General features: G+C 38.1%; 2 protein-coding genes and 1 long non-coding RNA gene across 3 annotated transcripts; 1 reads left to right on the top strand and 2 right to left on the bottom strand.

Annotated features, from left to right (window-relative positions):
* Positions 1–1,018: 1,018 nt before the first annotated feature.
* LOC133738223 (uncharacterized) lies at positions 1,019–3,592 on the top strand. The gene is made up of 2 exons (XM_062165687.1): positions 1,019–1,682; positions 3,027–3,592. The coding sequence occupies exons 1-2, from the start codon at positions 1,086–1,088 to the stop codon at positions 3,300–3,302; spliced, it is 873 nt and encodes a 290-aa protein (XP_062021671.1). The 5' UTR covers positions 1,019–1,085; the 3' UTR covers positions 3,303–3,592.
* A 2,752-nt stretch (positions 3,593–6,344) lies between these two features.
* LOC133740525 (protein DETOXIFICATION 46, chloroplastic-like) lies at positions 6,345–13,978 on the bottom strand. Its single transcript, XM_062168483.1, has 14 exons — positions 13,489–13,978; positions 13,284–13,378; positions 11,682–11,790; positions 11,413–11,468; positions 10,692–10,747; positions 10,073–10,211; positions 9,826–9,963; positions 9,061–9,129; positions 8,860–8,970; positions 8,510–8,638; positions 8,102–8,179; positions 7,054–7,125; positions 6,895–6,957; positions 6,345–6,816 (listed from the first exon to the last, which is right to left on the bottom strand). The coding sequence occupies exons 1-14, from the start codon at positions 13,886–13,888 to the stop codon at positions 6,715–6,717; spliced, it is 1,617 nt and encodes a 538-aa protein (XP_062024467.1). The 5' UTR covers positions 13,889–13,978; the 3' UTR covers positions 6,345–6,714.
* A 2,961-nt stretch (positions 13,979–16,939) lies between these two features.
* Positions 16,940–17,659, bottom strand: LOC133740654 (uncharacterized). The gene is made up of 2 exons (XR_009861354.1): positions 17,502–17,659; positions 16,940–17,328 (listed from the first exon to the last, which is right to left on the bottom strand). It is a non-coding gene; the product is annotated as an uncharacterized LOC133740654 (long non-coding RNA).
* Positions 17,660–21,629: the final 3,970 nt, after the last annotated feature.

Genomic DNA, 21,629 nt, shown 5'->3' on the forward strand with positions numbered 1-21,629 from the left:
AGCGAAGGCTCGGCTAGCTCGGGCTAGGGGCTGCTTTGTGAATGAGTTGGTTTCGGTTTTTGGTTTTCTGTTTTGTGGCTAGAGTCGTGCTGATAACGTGTTTAAGTAAAATAGATTCGAGAGAGAATTGTAGAGAGAGATGTGTATTATTATTGAGAATAGGAGCCCTATATATAGGGATTACAAAGTACTAGTTCTAATGTTACAAGGAATACCAATCCGTGTAGGATTGGGAAATCTAGAACCTTCTCTCCTATTGCTACTCCTAGTTTGATAAGGCACACTAAATCGATATTCCTTCAACAAGATGGATAAATTTGTGTTTTCCATTGCCTTGATCTCTATTTTCTGTGTTCAAATTTTTGTTTTCTACTATTTTCATATATGAAGGTAGTTGATCTACCGATTAGGCCAATGTATACCAATAAATATAGGATGGATTAATGTGTTCAATATCTTTTCTAAGTTGATTATGTGTAAAAGTTTGTGTATCATGCTTCTAATTTGCATATAAAATCAGGTTGCATATCCATAGGATGAAGCTACCTCATGTAATGAAGAATGGAAAAATAAGTTGTTACCATTTAATTATTAATAAATAAAAATGGCAGAATGTCTCACCCCTAAGCCCTCATAGTAAGCACCTAAATGTTTCTTCAAGCTCCCTCAAACATGGGGCCAAAACTCATTAGATAAAATTAACTTGATATCCTGTGATATATATAACAACATGTTGGAACACTTTTCTTATCCCTGTCCTCCTGCATCAGTTATGTCATGTAATTAAAATCATGCACCACATGGCAAGTGCATGTCAAAAAGAGATGCAAACCAAACCTACATCACTCTGTAAACCAATGCAAATGGAATTTAACATTCCAACTTCTAATTAAAATCACAGATGACTTAACAAAAAGTTTGATTTGGAAAATCTAACACATGGCAAGACTTAAAAAGTTAATTAGAAATCATTTTTTTTTTTAAATATTATTTTATCAAGATAATTCTAACACAATTGTTTTGAATAAAATTGGGGTGAAGCACTGAAAGCACAGAGGAGAAGTGGAGAAAGCAGAGCAAAAGAAATGGCGGCAGTAGCAGTAGCAGCAGCGGTAGTTGGAGCTCCAACCCGGCTCCACCGCCTCCTCCACCACCCACCACCCTCCTTTTTCCTCAAACCCCTTCTCATCTCCACCACCGCCGTATCCAAACAACCCCAAATGCGACGCCCCAAACTTATCTCCACTTGTTTTCCTTTCATCCCCTCACGCCTCTTCTGCCACTCCCTTCCCGCCATCAAAGCCTCTCTGCAAGTAGAACAACCAACCCAAGAACTCGATGAGGAAGCTGAGAATGAAGATGAGAACTTGGATTCTGCTTCTTCTTCTTCTGTTCTCGGAAGTCTAGACGATGAAAATGGTGAGGAAGGTGAGACTGAAGCTGGGAAATTGGATACCAACGACGCTGCCCGAATGAATTTGGACCCTTCTACCGTTTTGAAGAGGAACCGGGTCGACCCGGTCGACCTTCCGACGCTTACGGTGAGAGAAAAGAAGGAATTGGCGTCGTATGCCAACAGCTTGGGGAAGAAGCTCAAGTCCCAGTTGGTGGGCAAGTCTGGTGTTACGGCCAATGTGGCTGCTTCTTTTGTAGAGAATCTTGAATCTAATGAGCTTCTCAAGGTACTTTACTACTTGATTCTCCTTTTCAAGTTTCATTTTCTCACATTATCCCATTGTGGTAGGAATGTTTTACTTCGTTCGAAGCTCAATTCGGTATTGTTGATTCTAATAGCTATGGAATGCGTGTGTAAGAATGTTGATTATGTTAGGAGTGCAAAGTTGTTGATTCGAATATGTGTTAGCTTTCTCACTTCTCTTTGAATGTCTAGTATTTAAGGGTTTTTGGTAAATTAATTTTTCAAGTCTCAAATTGGTTTGATCAAGGATTGGAATGACATTAAATCGTAGGATTCTAGAGATTAGAGAAAATTCTCGAATAATTTGAAGGATTAGGGTAGGGACTTAGCCAGGTTAAGCTAAAGTTCATGGACACTCAGCTTTGTTGGAATGTGGCAAAACGGAGGGCTATTTGCTTGAAGGTCGTTATTCTTTGAAACCAAAGAATAGGCTCAACTTTTCACAAGTAATACGGAGATTTAGAAACTTTGAACGGAAGTAGCTGAAAACCTTGAGTTTGCTTTTCCATTTATTATGCTCTTTACCATGTTTGGCATTGATAGTTGCCTATCAAGTGATATAAGAGAATAATCTTTACTAGATATTGAATGTGTGAGCTAAGAGGGGTGTGCAAGGGATTAAGGGTGTGAGTATGAAATATAGTGTGAAATGGTACAACTTGTAGTATTGATCAGGTTTAGGATTGGATTGCGCCTGTGGACACTCAAGGACGAGGGGACCGCATTACCTGTGTTCATGTGTATTTGTTTATCGGACTTTCCCCCCTGCTTTTAGTTACTTTCTTGGTATCATATTTTGTTGACCAGACCTATTTGTGAATCCCAACAAGCTATTCAAATTGCATATTTCATAAGCTTCCCTTCCGGTTTAAGTTTGTGGTTTTGTAAGAAGAAAAGTCTTGTAGTTTAAGTTTAGGATGTTTTTATTAGTATACGCTGTGGTTTGGACAAGGCTTCACCTCCTGAGATACCAGGAACCGGTAACAAACCAATCCCTTGTCCCTAGTGTGGGCTATGAGCCTGGTTGAAGCATCACCAAATTTCCAAGTTGGTTTGGATGACATCATGCAACTCTCAGAAATTCTGATATGGAAATCTGCCTAGTAGTCCTGCAACTGAAGTAAGATGTACAATGAGAACTAACTCAGATAAGATGAGTTCTCCTCAGAAAATTTGTTGATGCTGTCTGTATTTCATTCCTAGTGTGTTTCTCTTGTACTTACCAATGTACTGTAGCGGACTGAAATATCTTTTGCTCAGATAGAGGATTGAAAGATAGTGTGTGTACTCAGCTAACATCGTTTGCCAACTTGAATGTGGTGAACAGGTTAAAATACATGGGACATGTCCAGAGGAGCTAGATGATACGGTGAAGCAATTGGAGGCTGCAACTGGTTCAGTTGTTGTCGGTCGGATTGGTAGAACAGTGATTCTTTACAGGCCAAGTCTCACCAAGCTGAAAGCTGAGGAGAAAAAAGAGCAGATGCGGAAGATTTTTTTGAAGCGAAAGCAGAGATATTCACGACCATCATCTATGGAATTTCAGAAAAAAGGAAGACCGAGGATGTTTGTGCGTGACAGCCGTGGAAGACCCAAGGTCTAGTTTCTGTCAAATTATGGTATTGTAACTCTGGACGTGTTAAGAACTGCTGTCGTACTTGTACCGTCAAAGCTATGCATGTGTGCAAAGGAAATATAAACCAAAAGTTTTCTTTGGATCTTTCTGACGGTGTGTAGCTGATATTAGTGAGCAAAATCAACACCTTTGACAAACTTAGAATGTAAGTTCATGAATTGAGTACCTTGGACAGGTGCTTGGATTTTGATGGTGATCCTTGTATTATGCCTTTTTGGAATTGCAAGGACGAAATATGCATATACTATTTTACTTCATGTTCTTTGCCATTGCATCTGAAAATAAAAAATTCCCTCACAAGTATTAGTATATTTCATTTCAGAACTTTATATCATATTTAGGTTAAGAGGAAAGGCATAAAAGTGCGTTACTGGAAGAATGGTTTCTCCCTTCTCCAGTGGGACGTTGACCAAAGAGACTGCTTATTCAGACCTCACAAACACAACAAGAAACTTAATTATTAGTCTTGGTGATATCTTTTATCCACAATGTTGAATGAGGGGAAAATGTGATATTTATTAATCAGATAAATATATATCAGGGCCCTTCCTCTAAGGGATCCCTTTTTTTGGTATTTTATAGGGATAGGCATTTTACCAACTTTGGGATCATATTTTCACATCTCAACCGTTCAGTTTTTAGGTCCTAATGTGTAGATCACTTCTGCAAAATTTCAGCCAATTTGATAATCGTTAAGGCATCCAAAACTGCAATTTACCATTATAAACACGAACGGTTCCGGTTCGACAGATTCGGTCCGTTCGTGTAAATTGCAGTTTTGGATGCCTTAACGATCACCGATTTGGCTGAAAATTTGTAGAAGTGATCTACACATTAGGACCTAAAAACTGAACGGTTGAGATGTGAAAATATGATCCAAAAGTTGGTAAAATGCCTATCCCTATAAAATACCAAAAAAAGGGATCCCTCATTGGAAGGCTTCTATATATATATATATATATATATATATATATATTTAGAAGCCTTCCAATGAGGGATCCCTTTTTTTGGTATTTTATAGGGATAGGCCCTATATATATATATATATATATATATATATATATATATATATAGAATCATTCTCAGGTGCGGATATCCGCACCTAAGAAAAAAGGTGCGGATTTCCATTTTTTCCCCACTTTCCGATCACATTTTCACATCTTAGCCGTTCAGTTTTTAGATCCTAATGTATAGATCATCTCTACAAAATTTCAGCCAAATTGGTGATCGTTAAGGCATCCAAAACTGCAATTTACACGAACGGACCGAATCTGCAGAACCGGAACCGTTCGTGTACATTGTTGTAAATTGCAGTTTTGGATGCCTTAACGATCACCAATTTGGCTGAAATTTTGCAGAGGTGATCTATACATTAGGACCTAAAAACTGAACGGTTAAGATGTGAAAATATGATCGGAAAGTGGGTCAAAACTGGAAATCCGCACCAATGAAAAACTGCGGACGTCCGCAGTGGAGAAGGCCTGTATATATATATATATATATATATATATATATATATATATATATATATATATATATATATATATATATATTTGTAGGACAAGACTATAACTTAAAGATGGAAGCCTCTAGGGCAACCTGAGTTTACAACATCAAACCTTAAGGCTCTCGAGACCTCAATAGAGTTCCTATTGGTCCAAGTTGTGCCATTTACATGACTATGACCTAAATTAGCTAATACATCTGCCACAAAATTTGCTTCTCTGTGTTTGAAAGAAATTGACTCAAAGCTTGTGGCAATGGCTTGGATATCTTGGATGATCTTGATCAATCACCAAGGGGGCAGAATGACTTTGATAACAATGACTAGTTTGGAGTCTCCTTCAACTTCGATAATATTGTGGCCTTGCTCTTCGGTGCATCTAAGACCGTCTCAGAGCAAGGGCTTCTGCTAAAGGTACTGTAGTATTGCCAACTTGTCTAGTGGCTGCAATAAGAGGTCTGCCATGTGAATCAAGTACAACAAAACCACCAGCAGCGGAGGATCTGTTGACAGAGCCATTGAAGTTCAATTTAACGGAGCAAGCAGAAGGAGAAGTCCACCTTATGGTGGAAGATTGGTTTTGAGAAGAATCTCTTCCCGCTTGTCCAATTGTTGAGCTGGTATTAGCTAGTACAACAGCTGAAGCTGCTACCACAGATTGTGGATTTAAGTGAGTATTTCTAAACACTTTGCCATTTCTAGCTTTCCATATTTGCCAGCAAGAGGTGATCAGTTTTGCAAAGAGTTGGCTATCATAAGGTCTAGAGAGATAAATTTTGGAAGACCTTAAGAGATAACCCTCAATCCAGTCCAAATTTGTAGGCATACCTGTTAATCTCCAAACTTCATTAGCAAAGCTACAATATCCGAAAAGATGATCTACAATTTCATTGTCAGTATTATACATAGGACAGGAGTCATCATTGATCAAGCCAAATCTACAGAGCCAATCTCTTGTTTCCAGTCTCCCTCTAAGGAGGAAACAGCCAAGGAGCTTAATCTTTGGCTGGATATCCAGTTTCCATAATTTATTGATAAGAGCAATTTGGTCATGCTTTTCCTTGGTATTTAACTGTAACCAGGTAGCTGATTTAATAGTAAACAGTCCATTTGAGGAGGGCCCCCAAATGAACTCATCTTTCTATTCAGTTGTAGGGATAGAAATACCAATAATTTGATTAACAATATTCTGGTCAAAGTATGTAGCTGTCAACAGTTTCATTCCAATTGATAAGATGTTTCTTTTCCTCCTCAACATACATGTGTAAGGGGTGATCAAAAACCCAGTTAAAACATTCAGAAGTGGATTGATTTGCCATTGCCTAAAATCCATCTCATACCTTTTATTATGAGATACTACTATAATACCATTAGTCTCATTCAATTTCCCCCTCCCAAGACAAAGAAAGATACTAGTGTTATGGCTATGCTCCTAGCACTTTATTTTGGTGGTCTTTTGGCAAAGTTCTGCTTTCGAAATTCCAATCCACAAAACAAAAACGATATACAAGACATCTTGAACCCGGGTCAGGAACTTTTAATTACTAATTTTGTAAGGTAAATAACAATTACAACAAGCGATCAAAGAGAATAAGGTGCAGCTTAGACATACTAAATCGTGAGACCAGCATTGGCTCTATCTGTTCATTGAATCTAGAGGTAGCACCTTGCGTCCACTTCCAGCATATTGTAGATAAATATTGTAGATAAATAGATAAATAAATAGAGGCAGCCTCATATTGCACATGAAAAAAATAGGGGCAGCCTCTTCGCCACTGGCTGTGTATATCTTCGATAAAGCAGCAACATCAAAACATGAATTTTGATCCCTATCAAGAAGTTACCATTTATCTCACGTATTCATCTATTCCTACACTAAACAGCTCTGACCTTTTCCAGTTTATACCGGCTCACATCTTCAGAGTAGAGTATCCCATCCGAGGATATAAGGCGGCGTAGAGAGAGTAAAAGCCGACTCTGAGAAAGGAGATTTGTATTCAGAAAAATTCAAATAGATAATATTTAGATATGTAAAGCCATAGATGTTTGTCTTACCCATTGAAATCCTGCTAATGCCCACCAGACGCCTGCTAAACCAAATCCTCTACTGCTCACAAGCTGGTCATATGAACATGGTGAGGGGAGTGGGGTCAGGGTCTGGTTTAATAACAACTGTTGAAGTAAGTTAACAACACAAAAACAACCAGATCATACCAGCAATAGAAGTGCACCCAAAGAGAAGCATCCACTCATTGACAGACTAATAAATCTCAGATCTCGTCCAGCCTGAAAATAAATTAATACTGCTGTTAGAGCCAAAATTTATGCTTACGATATCAAAGAGCTATCTCCATACTTATAACAAATTGAATCCAGTTTGAACTCCTAATCATCAGTCATGAAATTCTCCCTGGAATTTGGATACTCAGAAAACACATGATTTACCAAAACTATTTATCATTTTATCTTGTTTATAGGTCAATTAGATAGGCACATGATTTACCAAAACTATTTATCTTGTTTATAGGTCAATTAGATAGGCACATGATTTACCAAAACTATTTATCTTGTTTATAGGTCAATTAGATAGGCAAAGAAATTTCATCACTTCCAGCTGTACAGAAATTCCCAAAACACCTAAGAGGAGCTCTGGGGGACTTTATCTCAAGGAGCCTAATGTTTATATGTACTTTCTCATTAGGTAATTTATGTGATAAAAACAATCACTGGGTGATTGGCAGAAGGATGAAAATGCCCAATATCTAAGTGAACTGTAAGCTGAAGAGAACTGAACACTACCATCTTAGTGAAGGTGAGCCATAGGCCTGAAAGTGCATCCCTTTTCCAGCAAGAGCAATACAAAGACAATTTCCTTTTGTTCATATGCAATAGAGGTTTCTTACCAGTGAAAATTCTTGGAAAAGAAGAAAAAAGGGGCTGTATCATCACCATAAATCGGACCTAAGATGGTGAACAGCTGGGTATATTAGTCCCCTAAAGATCAGTGCATATTCCATGGTTGATAAGAAAAATCCCAAGGAGCTCCCTTAGCATTTTACCATGCCATACATACAAAAATCTCATTCAAGGATAACATGACTACTAGATTCATTAAAATCCTTCCATGAGAGCTGACATCATTAACATTGGAGACATAGACTCATAGTTTTCATCAATCTTTGGTCCAAAAGACAAGGTTTGCAATGATAAGGCTCATAATGAAAGCACGGGAAAATCATCAGTGAAGTAAAAGAAAATATACCAGTAATGTTCCCTCAAGGCAGTGAGTCGGGGGCGTCACAGCTAATGCAAGGAAATATGGTATTAGCACTTTATGCATCTGCATCAACAACGATCGAGTATCAAGAGGAATTAAACTTAGCGAACTTCTCTTTAGTGAATATAAATTCATGATGAACAGAAGGCATGGGTCAAACTCAAAAACTCAATGTTAATGTAGATTAATTAGTAATGATTCAGACTAAAAGCAGTAGGCACCAGTCACAACCCACTGGTTGTAGCTTGGTGGAAAGCTGCAGATATTCTAAAATGATGAACAACTAAGAAAGGAGCCATAAAACCCAACTTTCATTGTTCCCTTGATGAAGATACTGAAGCACCAGTTATGAATTGGGAATACTTTAAAGAGTTCAAAAGGGACAGAACCAACCTCTTGTATGATCTTTTGATCACGTGTAAAGATACTGGGAAAGAACCATGGAACACATGTTCCAACTATTCCTAATACTGAACCAAGTATAGCTCCGATGATGACAAGTGACTTGAGCAATGTGCGGGCCTGTTCCATATCGTAAGATTTTCAGAAGACAGAATATATAAAGATCAATATAAAAAAGTTTCGGTTAATAGGAATAAATTAAATTATATTCATTGAAAGGGGAGTATTCCATACAGTTTATTTCTTCACAACAAAATACAGATGAGCACTTGAATCTTAACCAATAACACAAGTAATAAAAGTTGAATGTTATGACATCAATAACTTTGAGTATGACAAACCTTAGGCAAACTACGATTCACTCCAAATAAAAATTCCGGCATAAACGATTGTGCAGTTTGAGAGAGAGGCTCACCCCACACTGTACACATGCAGAATGTTTGTATCATGACCTAAAGTAAATGTAAATCATCAATACAAATAAGAATCACTTATCTCCAATAAGAAGATCAACTATGGCGACAAGTTTGACCGAAACTAACCTGATGAGCAGCCATGGTATGTGTTCCCATAGACGTCGCAAAATAGATAAGGAGAGAGTAGAAAACTACCTGTACATACAATCTCTGTTTTAGAAAATGAAAGTATATTCTAATGAAGATCCAAGTTAAAATATTTTGGTTGCTTAAAGTGTTTCAGGCGTGATTCAGCTTCTCAAGTCAGGTGGCTTGATGTTCTTTCGACTCCTTATATGATAAAGGTAGGATTCTCATGAAATCCCATTGAGGTTGTCAATAAAGCAAACTAAGTCTCTCCCATATTTCTTAACATGGTATGAGGATATCAATCTGAGACCTAATCTCAAATAAATCAGTCCTTTTTTCTTTTCCAAGAATTGTCCACAATGAATGGGGTAGATGAACAATAGACCTAGTCTCAAATAATTCAGTCCTTTTTTCTTTTTCAAGAATTGTCCACAATGAATGGGATAGATGAACAATTTGGAGGGGGAATTAAGAGAATTAAGGATGTTGTAGATTAGCAATGAATGTCGAATGATGAAAGAATTGCATGAGTTATATAAACGAATACAATTGAGTAAATTGTAACCTTTGACATCAATAGACCTAGTCTCAAATAATTCAGTCCTTTTTTCTTTTTCAAGAATTGTCCACAATGAATGGGATAGATGAACAATTTGGAGGGGGAATTAAGAGAATTAAGGATGTTGTAGATTAGCAATGAATGTCGAATGATGAAAGAATTGCATGAGTTATATAAACGAATACAATTGAGTAAATTATAACCTTTGACATCAATGTTATAAATACTGGAGCAGCAAGCCCAAGTACTGTTAGAAGTTCCTTGGACGATGGAACAGAAATGGCATAGCCATCGTAACCTTTTTTGTTCAGAGCTTCAATCATCATATATCCTGCAACAACCTAAACTTACACCAGTTACTAAGTAGTGGAAGCAAAAAACAATATAGCAATAAGAAATATGATAAAATTCAAACCATATATGGCCTTTTAGTATCTCCTTCAAACACACCTGTGAAACCATAGTTGCCCATGCTGCACCAGCTATACCATAGCCTAAATAGCTGCACAGGAGTGCATCACCAACACCATTTATAACACTGGCCACGGCCAAGGCCTTCAAAGGACCCCAAGAATCTTTCATGCCAAGGCTGCAAAACAAATTGAAAATATCAGAGTATGAACATGAAGTAATTACTGCTCACAAATCACAATCTCATTAACAAAGGAATTATAAACTGCTGCCAAAGATTTTTCCATAGGGCAATAAAGATTTATTGAAGTGAAAATTTATGCACATTTCATGCTAGATTTTAACATGCTAATCCATTTACTCGTTCATATTTACTTGGTATAAGTTGATTTTTCAATGCCTTGAAGGTACCAAACTTTCTTTCTCTAGCAGCAACTAAATATAAAAAAAGATAATAGTAATAAATAAATAAATAAAATAAAAAGAGTCAGCATTCCCTATGCTTGAGAGCTATTACTTTAAAATATCCATCATGTAGAGTAGTTGCCAATGACTATCAAGAGGACCACAGGAGCTTTTATGATTTAGAGATCACTTGTATATTTACAAACAGTTACATGTTTATGCTCTAGAAATGCATGGGATGAGATATACTAACCTTGCACTCTGAGCAACCCAACCAACAAGGAGTGCCGGCCATGCGAATCCTCGTATCTGCAACAGACATATAGTGTTCAATTACACTTAAAAGAAACCAAGACAGTGTCTTTACTGATCATAGAAGACCATCAAGTAGAGAGATATTTCAGACGATCATCATGCATGGGGAGGATGACAGGCAACAATTAGGTAATAAGTTTGGGGGTACAAATTAATGTCAATATATGTGGAATTCCTTCATATGTGTCCATTCACTAGAATGAAATACCATTCAAGATAAACTGATTTTCCATTATGTAGACCTTCCATATGATAAAGATAAACTATTGGGTCAAATTATCTTGGCAACTATCAATCTCAACTCTGCGCACATGCACAAACATCAATTTCCGGTATATGTCGACCATGTAAGGACTAATAGCAAATGAAATGCAGTGGGGACTTGTAGCTCTGTGGTTATGAGAATTAACCCCTACACCAGCCGGCCTCGAATCTTCCCTCCCCCAATGTCATAATTCTAAGAAAAGAGCATATGAAATGTAAAAAAAGGAACAAATAGAGAGAAAAGGCTTTTATTGTGTTCTATCAGGGACGCACACCATCTACATGATATTATGGTTTACCAATTATAAAGGAAGAACTTTCAAAGAGGAGTAACCAATAAATACAGCTCAATGAGAAAAGCACATGAATGATTAAAAAAGATAATGCATAGACACCTGAACGTATGTATTTGCAGCAGCAATAATCTCTGCATTCTTTGATCCAGTAAAAGCTGAAAAGGCATAATTGCATAGGTCATTAATCGCCTATGTTACTTAAACCCACTCAGATAACTCTTATCATCCGCTATTTACTACATTAATTAAAAAAATAAAAAATAAACTATAAAAAAAAAATTAAAAAAAAAAAAAAAAGACACAAACAAACAGAACCTTTATCTTTTAGTGACACAAAGATAGTGAAAGCGTGTAGACATCCTTCTTACCAGTTAGTGCCCATGAACCGAAGAATCTTGTAAATAAAAGCATTAAGATGCCAGATGCCAATCCAAGAAAAAGCAAGATAGATATCTGATGTTGCACTTCATTCTTGTCCTGTACCAATACTAAATAATAATAAAATATACAAATAAAAATAAAAATAAAGAAGGCACAGAAAATAAGATTAATGTAGCACATTATCGAGCATGAGCACTCACAACCCTAAAGAAAGTAATAGATTTAATACAATAATAAAAAAATTTCAAAAAAAAAAAAAAAACAGAAGGAAAAAAAGAAGAAGAGGAAAGGAGGAACATGGTCATATGGAAAAGCAATAGATGTAGCATGTTACAATGTGGTAAGAGAAAATCTCCACCCTAACGGTTTAATTATCAAATTTACATGTGAACAAGGCACTTAATATCTCATGCCAATGCTAATGAAATTCATGAGCTCTCATTATATATGTGTTATTTGAGAAAACTTGTACTGACTTTTCAATAAGGAACCAAAATATGTAGAAATATGGTCTCAGCCATATAAACATTGACACCTAAATTTTTAGTGTGTGTTTGTGACAGACTTACTATCTCATGCCCCACTTTATAATAAACAGTAAGTGAACACAGTATCAGAACATAAACAGCATTTTGTTACTGCATTTGTGATGAAATTTTAGGTCCTGACTTCTGAGCATAAAATCTCGCATGTGGTTCGCAGTCCTTAGATGGTCCTTACATATGACAGATAGTGTTAGTGTGTGTGTTAGGCTTAATATGTTGTTCTAAATCCTAAGAACTTAGCTTTGGAACCAATGGTACTTGACATTAACTATGTTTCACTGCCTCACCAGCATGGGATGGAATAAAGTGTATTAATTCATATCACAGGAGTTGACATCTAGAGTACAGCTGCAGTCAAGTATATTCAGTAACAAAGCATGTGATAAAAATGGCAATATATCTGCATAAACACGTTAACAGAAGACTCAAAGACTACTTATTCAACCGGCATTTACTTCAATTAGGGCCTCTTTACTTAAATTCATTTTGAGAAATTGACTTAAATGACTCCACCTGCCTTGCTGCCTTCTGTGTCTTACTAAGCCTATAACATTGCCAATCATGACACATTTTTAGACAATCTGACATTCTGCTTTAAAAGAGCCCACTTTCACAAAAAATAAGTTGAGGAAATTCGCAAGAGCAGAGTTAAAAGTTCAAGAAGCACTGAAACCCACTTTGAGATAGCATTCTGAGATAGAGAAAGTTATCAATCTAGAATGGAGCCTTTTAAAAAATGAAGGAAAAAAAAAACAAAACAAAAAAAGGGAGCCAAAATTTCAAAACGAATTCATGATTGATCTCAAAAACCAATCTGGCAACAGCCGCCATTTTGAGTAGCAGCCGAGGCAGATTTTAACTTCAAGTGCCAGTCATTCAAAATCCAATTCCTTTAACAATTCTTAATTCTTTGCAAGGTGCATTGGATTGGCCAAGAACTTCGTGTGCGAAAAAAAGTACCCAAAACATTAAAATGTCATATCAAACCCATTTTCATAGCAATACAAGCATGCAGATTTGTCGAAACTCTTAAGAGGAACTAACCCGTCTTGCAAGCGAAGTGGCAACCATGTTTGAAGTTGCAATAGAAAGGAACATGAACACATAACTCATATAGTCACACATTACAGTTCCAGGGCCTGCCCAGCAAAAAAAAAAAAAAAGGTAAATAAATCTCAACATCCTCATCTAAACAAAATCTGCCATGATTAAAAATAACAAAGTTAAAATCAAAAATTGAAGCTAGTACCTAAAGCAGCAAGCTCGATTGTGCTTCCCTGTCCGATGACGACAGTGTCAATCAGACTCATAAGTGGGCCGCACAACCAAAGCCCAGTAGCGGGTCCAGTGAACATTGCAATCTCCTTCATCTGATTCCATATGCTCCGACTCTCCAATTCCTCAACCTTAACCACCTCCAAAGCGTCGTCGTTTCCTTCATCGAGGTTTTCGCTAACACAAGCTGTTAATAGCCTGTTACGACGCCGTATTGGCGCCGAGGAGAGCAATTTCGGAAGTTGGCGCGTGGTTTTTAAGCGCGGCGTGAAAGAGAGGGGTGAGAACGAAGGTTGGAGAAGGGAGTTGTGGCGGTTAGGGTTTGGGAGGAGACGGGGGTGAGGAGGGTGAGCTATTAGGGTTTTGGTCTGCATTTTTGCTGGGTTTGTTGGAAAAAGAAGAAGGAGGAGGAGGTGAATTGAAAATTTGAAATAGAAAAATATTGTGATGGGGAAGATGAAAAAGGAAAGGAAAAGAATTCAAACGGAAATGAGTTATGAGCTGACCGCTGAAGCCACGTAGGACAGTTGGCGGCCTTTTCTTCGCTTTCTATTGGTTCCGGTGGTAGAAATTAACATCAGAATTAAGGGTGTTAACGGACCAAAAATTGTCTTTCAAAAATTATTTGAAACAATTGCTTTTTAATTATATAAATAAATAATCACTTGTTAAATTTTTGGGAAAATATCCATTTACCCAAATTTGAACAACATTAATCTCATTTACCCAAATATCTTATAAGATTTTCCGCTTATTCAAAAAATTACATTTTTTTTGTCCTAATACCCCTTTTTTTTTTTTTAAGAAAATTGATAACTTCATTCATTTATCCATGGCCAGAAGGCACGTACATCAAATGTTGTATTACACCAAAATCAAAAATGGTATAATTAATCTACCAAACAAAGGACAGGTGACCCTCACTGCTAACACATGCGCTCACTTATTGAGCCTACATACAAGAGATCAAACCCTCACCACAAGCCTCTCTTTGAAAAGTAAACCTAGTCGCCTAGAGACCTCAATTGGTGTACAACTAGAGAGAACTATTTGACTCAATTTCAAGTACTAGGTAAGGAGACCCGGGAACCAAAAGCTTCCCTTTGCCCTTATCTCGAGAATCCTCCGTCGTTACTACTCTAGAGGATTTGCTAGAGGCACGAAAGTGCGTAGTTCCCTAACAAAATTAGAGAGTAATACTAACCTAGGGTTCCCAAGACAAAAGTAAAGTAACGTAAAAAAATCACAAGGCAGGGCCCAAAAAGAAACCCCAACCCAAGCTTCAGCCCAAAAAAGGCCCACAGCCAATGCCCAAACCCAGAAGGTGGGCCGTACCCAACCCTCCAGGCCCAAGCCGCAGACTGCCTCGCCTTGCCTCCACATCTGCCTCCCAAACAGTGGTGTCGGACCTGTAACACGACCCATCGCCGCCCGACCAACGGGGAGTGACCGCGATTCGGATCCACACCAACCGCCTCTGCCTGAGTTGAAACCAACGTCCGATCAGCCAACCAACCAAAACATTCAAACCCAGCCGGCCGACTGTTGACCACCACCAGACGTCGCCTCCGCCCTTGCAAGGACTCATGCCCACTTTGATCCCGTCCCATTGCCACGACACATCCACCACCTACAACCGGGAGAGATGCGGTAGAACACCCACCGATCTTCGAACTAAAATACCCGTCCGGCCACCCCCAAACGTGCACCAGCTAGGCCTAAAGGCCATCGCCGACTCCGAAGAGCAGCCGGACAGGCATATGCGCAGCCAACGGCGTTCTAGAAAGAGGGTTCCTCTAGCCGTTCTAGAGAGAGGGGTTCCTCTAGGGTTTTGTCCTAATACCCCATTAAGTATTGTTTTATTGGTTTTTGTTTATTTTTTAGACAATTTGCCCTCCTTCCCTTTTCCCTCCCTTTGTCACTTAGAGAGAGAGAAAAGTCATCAGAGAACTTCACTGGTCGCCAGACTTGACAGAACCCGACCCAAGTTTCACCCTAAAACTCGGATACGAGTCTGCGGGGTCCACGTTAGGTAAAATCCTACCGAAAAATCGGCAGAACCTCCCCTAAAATGGACTACCCAAAAATTTACAAAACCTGGACATGATTAAAAGTTAAACTCCTACTCAGATACAGATTCCAATATTTACATTCCAAGTGTATATGTTACATTCAGAAAGTATGAATTCCATCACAACTTCAACACGATAACAAATTCTCAGGCAATAGCATTCTCCAAATTTAAAAGGGTTATCAGAGAAATTCTACATAACTAAGCCGATATCATACAAGGTAGGTTAAGTAATAACCTACGGACAAAACGAAATCGTTGACTCCTATGCCTCGAGTTCCCGGACGCGATCTCGGCAAATTTGAAATCTGGGCATTTGAAAATGAAGGGCCCAGGGGAAAACATTTAAAAACCGTTAAAGTGAGTGGACAAAACTGAAGTAATTTATGAAACCAATACTTGAATGCTTCCCCATTTTCTTGTTAATAAAAATCCAACATGAAGCGGGATTTATAAAACAATTCCAACTCATTCCTTTGAAAACCATCATTTCATGAAACATCGTTCAATGACTAGAGAGGACAGCTGTCTAGTCATCTCATGCCATCTGGAGGGGACTGCCGCCCAGATGACGCATCGGAAGGAACTGCCGACCGGAATGTAGGAGGCGGTGGTTAGAGAGGACTGCCGACTAACCACAGGTAGTTAGAGGGGACTGCCGACTAACTACCTCATTTGGAGGGGACTGCCGACCAGATGACTCACCGAAGGGGACTGCCGACCGGGATATAGTCTGGAGGGGACTGCCGACCAGACTATTACCTAGAGGGGACTGCCGACTAGGTAATGTACGCATGCGCCGAAAATAGCCTCCTTGCCAACTCATTTCTTTAAACTCATTTCTTTCCACGAAAACCACGTTTATAAATTTAATGCCATGCTGCATGCATCATTTAAATAAAATAAAAGTCCACTCACAAGTGAGTCTCGCAGCTAACCCTGCTGCCTGGCCATGTCCTCCTCGCCCGAGGGCTCAGTACGTCCTGTAACCATTGACATGATATAATTAACCTCAATAAGAAATTAATCTAAGAATCAAAACTCATTCCCTCAAAAATTAATACTCGTTATTCATAAATTCTTCTAAAAATCCCACACTTCAATTTGGGATTTAAATTCTTGATTACGGAATTTCCTTAACGATTCAACACCCTCATTTAATCTTTAATCTTCGTAAGGATTATTTCGATAACTTAGTCAATTAAATTTCAACTTCGTAACCATAATTAACCACCAAATTATAACATAATTCCCTTTTCGAAATCTCCAAATTCTCTCTCTTAAATTTTCCTTCTTAACCCACAATCAATTCTCCAACTTCCCAACACAATATTTCAATACGAAATTATAACCAAGAGCAAACAACCAAGAGATTTAAACCATAATATTCAAAACAACCATATCCAACATCAAATTCCCATGAAATTCAATAACTAAACATTTCTCAATCCTAAAGCATAATTCAACAACTGTAATAATGGGTTTTGAGGGGCTGACTGAGCCTCCTCACCACCACCACCAGCAGCGGCGCGTGGCTTCACGCGCCAGCCCACCAATTTCCCAAATCCGGCCAACCTATCAAGCTCAAAATAATCTCCATACCAACCCAACAATTTCTATACCTATAACAACAACCAAAAACAAGCAGAAATAGCCGAAAATTCGATCCCAAAATCAAGACTTCGTCAGTTACTGTTCAAGCTCTCAAACACCATCTATTCTTCCTCCACCGGTCGTGAGAAGCTGCAAGAGGTTAGGGATGAAGGTTAGTATCGTCCCAGCCACCAAAACCCCAAAGAAATCCGGCCGGAAACCGCCGGAAATCAGAGATCGAAGCAATCTCCGACTTCCCCCCTTTTCTGGAAATTTCCTCTTCGATTCCCCCAAAACAAAGCTACCCAAGTCGAAAATCTTACCTTAGATGAAAGAGGAGGAAGAGAGGATCCTGTGATAGCCAGTGTCGAGCCCGGCGGTGGTCCGACGGCGGTGATTTCACCGGAAAAAGGATCCAGGTATGAAGGAAAGAAAAAGAAAAGGGGAAGGGGGCTGGAGTCGGGTTCTCCTGATTTCACTCTCTCTCTCACTCTTATTTACCCACTTTCCTCTTTTAGAAACCAATAAACTAAAAAAAAATGAATAGTAACTTCAATCATTCAATCACAACTTTCCCGTAATAACTCCGATCTAGACAAACTACGTGTCCACGAGCTCGATTTTTCGTTTACTTCGACATTCTCAAAGAAATTTCTTAACTCAACGGACAAAGAAAAAGTCAACTCCTCGGTCAATAACGGTAAAATGTAACTAGTAAAAATTTAGGGTACGGGGCATTACAAGACTCCAGACTCCGGTTGCTGGACTCCCGTCACCCGTCACTGGTCCTTCGAATCCGATCACCGATCGCCGAAGATCTCATAGGTCACTGAAGAATATTATTTCCCCCCCCCCCCAATAAAATGTTTAAGACCTAATAAAAAGCTTATTGCCCCCCAATAAAATGTTTATTACCCCTCAATAAAAACTTTATTGCCCCCTAATAAAATGTTTATACCCCCAATAAAAACTTTATTGTCCCCCAATAAAATGTTTATTACCACCCAATAAAAAGTTTATTGCCCCCCAATAATCATGTAAAATTACAGTGATTAATGTCTATTCCAATAAACACCAAACTATGGTGACTCAAAGCATAAGATGTAGTCATTTGCTTATACATTTATACCAATTGAAATCATAATTGCCAAGTCAATTTTGAAAAAGTTTGTTGGGCAAGTCAATATATTACCAAACCAAGTATAACAAGTAGTAGAGAAACATAACACCATATATTCTCAATTTTAAATTTACCTAAACAAGGATTATTAGAAACTAAAGAATGAGGGACCTACACTCTAGGAGCCGCCCTCTATGAGTCTATGTAGATCTGAGGTTTGTTCGCAGCAGAATAAAAAAATAAATAAAATGAAAGAAGAATGAGGGACCTCATGCTTTTCCCGCACCCTCATCGGAAACCAAAGCTTTTCGAAGCACACAGAGCAACAACCACAACTGAAACCAGTGGCGTAGCCAGGTTTCGATTTAAGGTGGGGCACTCACGAAATATCAAAACTTAATTAAAAATAATAATAATAACTAAAGTGATATACATCTTGTAAATTGTCTAAAGCAATAACTATATTAACTTTTATAATTAAAAAGTAGAACAATAGCACTACATACGTAATATATAATTAACTACATATATAATATATAGTTACATACATAAACCCACATTTTCATATCAAAAAAGAAAAAAAATATATAGACCCCTAAAGCCTAGGACAAAGAGCATCGAACTCATGCCCATGCTATTATTGACTCAACCAAACAGCCACTACACCAGAGTAGATTTGTTACACTATGTTGAAGCAAAATATATATTTGTACATAAACTCTAGTGGGTCACTCGACCCACTAGGCCCCTATGTCGCTCCGCCCCTTACTGAAACAACACGGGTGATTTACCAATAAGGTAAACTGCTCCAGTTTAATACCCACGCGCAGAGGCAATTGCATGAAAGACCATGCGGTCTCTTTATTTGTTCTCTGGAATGAATTAAACACTAAAGTTTTCATTAATTACAAAATTACCACCGCATCTTTAAATTTATCAGTATTTACAGAATTGCCATCTCTGTTATGCAATAAAAAAATAAATATAAAAAAATTTCTACGTCAGGTTTCATTACTTAGGCTCAAGCCGCTCAACCATTATATCTAAAGCAAGGCAATGTTATACACAAATTATAATAGACACCTTCAACTTTGATAACAAAAAATTTTCAAGGCTGATTTGTACTACATCAGTATATTTTCTCCTTTGTTAAATTGTTGGTCTTTGCTGCTGATCTTCATGATCTTGAATTTTTTGCCTGTCCATAATTTCTCCTTTTTGTTTGCACTTATATAGTTAATGTCTTTATTATATGGACCTTTCTCTTCGTAGGCATTGTGAAACTGCAAATGAAAAACATTTGAACTCATTAGTATGCAGTGAGTGAAGTACAAATATCGTCATTCAAAACACATAGAAAAATTGTTATCGAGCAAACTGGATGATTACTACTGAGTTCCAGTAGATAATTGGATTGCTACTAAGGATTAGTAGAATTGATAATGTTACTGAGGGTTAGTGGAATTTGGTAATTGCTACTGAGGGTTAGTAGAATTTGGTAATTGCTATTGGGGGTTAGTATATTGGGCAATTGCTACTAGGAATAAGTAGGAAATTGGATAATCTTACTCATTATTGGTTGAACATGGGTGATTACTACAGTATTACTAATTGTAAGTGATATATTGAGTAACTATTACTAACTGCAGTGATGCGTTTCCTACTGAGGGTTAGTAGGGAATTAAGTAATTGAAACCAATGATCAATAAGGTATATGGTAAGTGTTGCTAAGGACAGTATGGAACTGGATAAGTGTTACTGAGGATCAGGACCAGTAGGGAATTGACTACGAGTCTAAGAAAATGGATGCTACTAAGGATCAGTAGGAACAAGGTAATTACTACTGCAGGTCAGTAAGAATAGAATATTGCTACTGAGGATCAATAGGAATTTAGATAATGTGATCGAAATTCTTAAGAACTTGACTGTCATAATATATGCAATGGTAAGAAGACGTGTAATGAGAAACAAAACAACTACCTTGGCCACATAATACAAATTAGAAAGTCTAGCAAGAATAATCATTGAATTAACCAACTAATCTATGAAAACAGAGTTATACCTATAAACCTAAACACGAACACCAGAGCATCAATTTATGAACGATTAAGTGAAATCAAATATATATCAGCGACAACACCGAGAACAAAATCGAAAACATATTTCAGTAACAAAAAGTGTAAAAATATTAAAGAAATGAACAATTCATTGTGAATTCGATAGAAGTAAAATTGAGAAACTCAATATGCATACCTCAAATTGTCAAATTTAGGAACCAAACTTCACCTTTGAGTGAGAATTTCAAATTCGCCAGCCCAATTGATCTCGATCTAGATGAGGATCTCAATCTAGTCATGGATCTTAATCTCGTTTCTCTTCTCTCTTCTCTCTCTCTCATTGTCATTTGTCTACAGGATTCTCTAAGGATGCATGGAGGCGTTTAAGCTTAGGTCTTGTTCGGTGTCCTCCCCTTTCTCTTAGTGGACCACCACCAAACGATGGTTGAAAGTCGGTGTCGGAACTTACAAAGACGGAGAAGATAGAAAGAGGACACATGTATGAGACTAGGGGAATCTCCCACTATTTTCCTCTGTTATGTGTCAAATATAGATTCAGGGACATTTTCATCAATAGGAAAAGAAGAATAGGTCCCAAGCTAGTTTTACTCGACCGCATGGGCTATCCAAGCTCACCGCAAGGAAATGTGCTTCTTGGGTTTGGCGCAAGGGAATAATTAGGCTGTATTTGTCGTTTTGGGTAATTGGCTAAAACAACACCACCTCGATATAGGTAGTACGAAGGCCCTTGCTCTACTCAGAATTTTTCACTAAATTAGCTTCGATGAAGAAAAAAGCATAAAGAAACTCAGGGTTTCACACACACTCCATCGCCAAGGCGTAGTACGCCGCTCTCATGGAGTCTGTGATCGGAATCCCTTGGCTGCGGTCCAAAACCTCTATCGACTCCAAGGATTTGAGGATGGCTTCTTTCACCGAAGCCTCGTCGAAGATTTAGGACTCGATTGTTCGGAGGATGGTCTTCTTCAACCCCCAGTCTTAGTTTGAAAGAGGCGAGGCGGCAAGGACTCGCTTGGCGACGGTCTCCTTGTCGCAGTCACAGAGAAGGAGCTCGAGCACCCACAGCTAAACATCAACACCTGACTCCGCCAGGAGAGGAGGACAGAGAGAGAAGAGAGAGTCTGTGATTTGAATCCAGAAACAGAGAGAGAGTAAGTGTTAGAGTGGCAGAGTTGTAATATATTAATTGTTACATTATAAAATTATAATTTCACACTTAAATGAAGTAAGTGGGTACACTAATCTCTTACTGG

Source organism: Rosa rugosa, chromosome 3 (assembly GCF_958449725.1).
Source record: "Rosa rugosa chromosome 3, drRosRugo1.1, whole genome shotgun sequence".
Classification (NCBI taxonomy): domain Eukaryota; kingdom Viridiplantae; phylum Streptophyta; class Magnoliopsida; order Rosales; family Rosaceae; genus Rosa; species Rosa rugosa.

Excerpts from the sequence above, each read along its gene's own strand:
- LOC133740525 (XM_062168483.1), bottom strand. The coding sequence starts at position 13,888 with ATGCAGACCAAAACCCTAATAGCTCACCCTCCTCACCCCCGTCTCCTC. Across the intron at positions 11,469-11,681 it reads CGGTTCATGGGCACTAACTG|CTTTTACTGGATCAAAGAAT; the intron begins GTAAGAAGGATG and ends ATGCCTTTTCAG. Across the intron at positions 8,971-9,060 it reads ATACCATGGCTGCTCATCAG|GTCATGATACAAACATTCTG; the intron begins GTTAGTTTCGGT and ends CATTTACTTTAG.
- LOC133738223 (XM_062165687.1), top strand. The coding sequence starts at position 1,086 with ATGGCGGCAGTAGCAGTAGCAGCAGCGGTAGTTGGAGCTCCAACCCGG. Across the intron at positions 1,683-3,026 it reads AATCTAATGAGCTTCTCAAG|GTTAAAATACATGGGACATG; the intron begins GTACTTTACTAC and ends TGTGGTGAACAG.